Source organism: Etheostoma spectabile, chromosome 9, assembly GCF_008692095.1.
Source record: "Etheostoma spectabile isolate EspeVRDwgs_2016 chromosome 9, UIUC_Espe_1.0, whole genome shotgun sequence".
Lineage (NCBI taxonomy): Eukaryota > Metazoa > Chordata > Actinopteri > Perciformes > Percidae > Etheostoma > Etheostoma spectabile.
The window spans coordinates 28,171,214-28,176,321 of record NC_045741.1 but is presented as its reverse complement, the minus strand read 5'-3'; the positions used below and the strand labels follow the sequence as shown (position 1 = coordinate 28,176,321).

At 44.1% G+C, this 5,108-nt stretch overlaps 1 protein-coding gene across 1 annotated transcript in view; it reads left to right on the top strand.

The window, feature by feature from the left end:
* Positions 1-5,108, top strand: part of scfd2 (sec1 family domain containing 2) — a 122,228-nt gene that overhangs the window by 114,032 nt on the left and 3,088 nt on the right. Inside the window, 1 exon segment of the mRNA XM_032526005.1 lies at positions 2,525-2,644. Within this exon segment, the coding sequence (XP_032381896.1) occupies positions 2,525-2,644 (120 nt within the window).

Sequence of the window (5,108 nt, the reverse complement as noted above, 5' to 3'; positions counted from 1 at the left end):
GACAGCGGCATCAACGGGTTGCTGCTCTTCAGTGGCGTTCGGTGGCCGCCATGTTGAACGTAAACAAGAAGCTGCTTGGTCGCTTCTCTATCGTCATCGTGTTAAACCAATAGCGCGCCAGATAAGCCAGTTTGTGATTGGTTCCCATAAAATTGTGAACTGAAGCAGGAGAATTTAAAGTGCAGGTTTCCAGACCGAGCTGCAGGGTGAAATCAAATCGCCGGCAGAGTGGGCCGGGTTTACCCAGTCTAGGTTTATTAATATTAATATTTACAGGCCGTTTTATGTAGTTTTGGGCTTGTGGGTAATGTAAATCCACCGCAGAGCGGATCAGTATCCGAGGTCTGATTATCCCACATGTGGGCCTGCTTAAACTGATGATTACCCATGGGGGAGGATTTAGACTGGTTGTGTAACAGTGGTCTGGGTTTACACCATACAGTCTCTGTTTTACACACATTTAAAAAGTTGGCCCCCGAAACCAACAGACTACAACAGGCTACACCTATAAACCTGAACTTGGGGCACACCCTTCATGCTATAAAACAACCCAATAGAACTTTTTAACCACTTTCAACCACAGAGCCGTCTGTGTCCTCCACAGTTTGTATCATTAAACACACTGGACCCTGCAGTCTGGATTAGGACCCAGTGAGCTTAAACGGTCATCTTAAAGTCTCTGTATCCAAATTATCTGTGTGTGTGTGTGTGTGTGTGTGTGTGTGTGTGTGTGTGTGTGTGTGTGTGTGTGTGTGTGTGTGTGTGTGTGTGTGTGTGTGTGTCTGTGTCTGGGGTCCCAGTTGGACAAAAGATCTGGCTCCAGATATTATCGTGTTGTTATACCTCGAAAAAACAATTGTTGATAAAAAACAAACACAAAGCATTAAAAAAAAGCTACAAAAAATGCCACTATGTCTACAAAAACAAATAGAAAAAAATGTATTCAGAGACTTTATGGTGAAATAAATGACAAAGGAAACATCTTAGAAACTCGTCAGGTTTATTATTCTCATAAAAAACACTCTCCTCCTCCCCTTTATTATATTGTTACTAGTGCTGTCAGTTAAACGCGTTATTAACGGCGTTAAGGCTGTCGCGAGATTAACGTTATTTTTGTTCTAGCAAACTTTGTAGGTTTTTTCACATGCTGTTTCAACAACAAGTAACGTTAGAAAAACTACAATGCCCACCGGATCTAGCTAGACCAGAAACACAACAACGCCGTTTGGGCTTGCGAGCCGGCTAAAGAGTAGTAACGTCACGTTTTGAGTGGATGGCAAAGGCGAGACTTGTATGTTTTGAATGTTGTTTCAAAAATAAAAATTGTTAATCACAAAAGAAATCCTGGGTCTGAATCCACTGGCAGGCAAAATGGAGGAAACCATCGGACTGTGTTTTAAGATCTATTTCAGCATGAGATCAAATGTGAACCCTGAGGCTAGACCAGTTAGGACCCGCTGGTACTGTGGACGTCTTACTGAAGACAACAGCAGCTCATAGCCAGCAGCTTGATTTTCTTTCTTTTTTTTTTCTTTTTTTTTCTTTTTTAAGAATTTACATTCAAGACAAAATGTAGTCAGCTGCATTTGGATAATGCGTCTCTAGGAAAGCCTGTGGATGTATTTCATCATCAGCATTTTATAGATCAAACAACTACTCGATGATCAACAGATCAATTGAATATGACAATAATTGTTAGCTGCAGCCCTAACCAGGACAAGCGATAGAACAAAGATCTCTTCTCCTCACTTAAACATTTCATCTTTTCACACTTCCCTAAGCCCCTCCCTCCCTCCCGGTGTGTCCCATGGCAGCACACATGGTTCAGACACTTAGCTGCAGTGTGTATGTGGATCAAACAAAAATGCAGCCACATTGTTCCCCCATTTTTTTCTTCACTTAACACATGTTGAGTCAACCTCGCCATGCTTTAGCCCAGCCTGCTGATGCTTCACGTGTACAGCCACTCTCTCCTCAGGTCCGCCCCCTGCAGCTCTGATTGCTCGGTTAGCATTCACAGGCTGGAGATGTGTCCCAGCTGCCCCTCGGCAGCCAATAGCACAAAGCCATTATCCCCCCCCAACAGCCAATCAGGGTCAGCAGAATCCCCAGACTTCACCCAGCTGTTAAAATTCATGTTTAAGTCACAGCTCATGCTGTTTTTGTGATGGATGAGCACATAGTTAAGTCTGTGAAAGTGTCCTGACTCAGATGATGTGTGACATTTGTATGTGGCTGCATATGTTGAGTGAGAGTGTGTGTGTGTACACGTGTCAGCCATTATAACACTAGGGGGAGAAGACATTAATCCATCGAGCTTTGTTTTGTAGAGTCCACTCTCATCGGTATCACCACAATATCACACGTGTCCAGCTGGACAGTGACTCAGCATCGAGACAAAGAGAGAGGAAATGAGAGTAGAAGGGTTGTCCAGACTGTTCTACAGTAGGAAGCGGAATCAACACCTCCGATGGCTTAAAAAAAAAAATACAACCAATTACAATGTCCCGTCTCTTTATTCCAGGTGAGTCGTCCACATCCCAGCGACAACCCTCTGCTCGTCCTCTTCCTGGTCGGTGGAGTCACGCCCTCTGAGCTTCGGCTCATCAAAGAGATCGTTACCACGCACAAACCCGGAACTCAGGTGACTAACATCCAGCTCTCTGCATAATCATGGCTGTGTGTTTTCTACTTGCCAGTTACTTTACGAGTTTGAGCCCCACTAAGTTCTTTTTTTTTTCTGGGATACTTAGCTTTATTTCCTGTGGCGTAGAACAAAAACATGTTTCATCTCTCAAAGTGTCACTTAAGCAGGACTGGTGAAGTCTTTCAAATGTCTGTAAGAGAAAGAAACTAATAACACACCAAGGTGTGTTCAGGTGCATTATTAAAATGTGCAATATTAAAATGTGCCTAAGCTTGTTAAACACACAGACACACACACACACTATGCTTGTTACGCACACTGGGACACACACTATGCTTGTTACGCACACTGGGACACACTATGCTTGTTACACACACTGGGACACACTATGCTTGTTACACACACAGGGACACACACTAGCTTGTTTACACACCACCGGACACACACTAGCTTGTTACACACACAGGGACACACACTATGCTTGTTACACACACAGGGACACACACTATGCTTGTTACGTACACACACAGGGACACACACTATGCTTGTAACGCACACACACAGGGACACACACTATGAGACACACACTATGGGACCCACACTATGCTTGTTATGCACACACACAGGGACACACACTATGGGACCCACACTATGCTTGTTGTGCACACAAACAGGGACACACACTATGCTTGTAACGCACACACACAGGGACCCACACTATCTTGTAACGCACACACACACAGGACACACACTATGCCCCACACTTGCTTTTATGCACACCTATGGACCCCACTATGCTTGTTATGCACACACACACGGACACACACTATGCTTGTTACGTACACACAGGGACACACACTATGCTTGTTACACACACAGGGACACACACAGGGACACACACTATGCTTGTTACACACACAGGGACACACACTATGCTTGTTACACACGGGGGGACACACACTAAGGGACACACACTATGCTGGTCACACACACAGGGATGCGCAGCAGCACATAAACATGCAAAAGATTTAAAATAAAAATAGTGGGCTCCTGGCAAAGAATGCTTGACCGAGTGAACAAACTGTAACACTGACCTACATCCACGGGAGGCTCACATCAGGTGTGGAGCGTTTGAGTGCCATCCCATCCGTGCACGTTTTACCAATGGAACTGTGTCCATGAGATGTTGTTTGTGGGTGGTTTAAGTGCCATCTGCGTATGCACGCCACACTGAATGGAAAACATGCAGATGTATGCGTTTCCTTTATGCAAGAGGAGAAAGGGGAAGAGGGCGACCAGGCCGGGGCGATGTGGGTTTGTCTTAATAAAAGGCTTTGAGAAGGAGGTCAGAGGTAATGAAAGGCCTGGCGGGGATCAAAGCCTTCCATCTGTAATCAGGAAAACTGAATAAAGACCAGCTTATACAACAACTGGCTGGCCTGGCCCACACACATTCTGACCTCAGCACACCCACACACACTATAACCTGAGCACATACATGCACAACATACATGTAAATGTGTGTACACTGATGGCGGACCAGACGCTGAGGAACAGTTCCACTGAAAACAAACCGCAGAGTTTCGCTCCTGCACTTGGACTAAATTCCTCTGAAACGTGCTGACTCTGCCACTACAAACAGGCTCAGTGGCAGTTTTAGGTGCTGACCCAGAGTTAAAGCAACATCACTGCAAGACAAAGCGTCTCTGTTACACAACATCCTGTAAGAGGACTGGGGTTCTTATGGGGTTCTAGCTACAAAGCACTCAAAGAGGGCAAACGTCCGCTTAAGTAAAGAGTAGAAGTGGGGAGAGAAATCGAAAATCGGACAGGTTGGGTCCATTTCCAGCAAAACAGAGCAAAATTTCATGTACTTCTTTACAAATGAAAGAAATGTCAGACTGACTGACTCACATGTAATGTATAACAATTAGTTTTTAGAAATGTCTCACGATATATTGTCTCTAGAAGTGAATTATTCAACTTTTGTTAAAGAAGGAAAATAAAACTGCAGTAGACCTTGTTCATGTTGACATGTCATAGTAAAGCACAGGTGTATTCACAACCATTAATGATGGCTCACTGAAATATCTCACTGGGACACTTGATGGAATTGAGCCAATCTTTAAGGTTATTAATTTCAGCTGTGCTGTTCCTACTAGGACAGAGGACAAAATGTCTGCTGTGAAAAAAGGTCCATACTCAATACTTTCCAAACGCAATAAATGAAAATTGCAATCCAAATCAAATGGGCACTTATGTGTCGTGAAAGATTCTAATCGGGACAAAAGCATATGGTCCCAGTCCTTGTAATGTTGATTTAAATCCAGCTCTGTGTCACGGCGCTTAGGGAAGTGGGTTTGGATGAACAACAGCGCATGGAGCTTCCAGCTGAGCAGAGCAGAGCAATTCAATTTAATTTGTAGTGTCAAATCATAACAAGAGTTATCTCGAGATACTT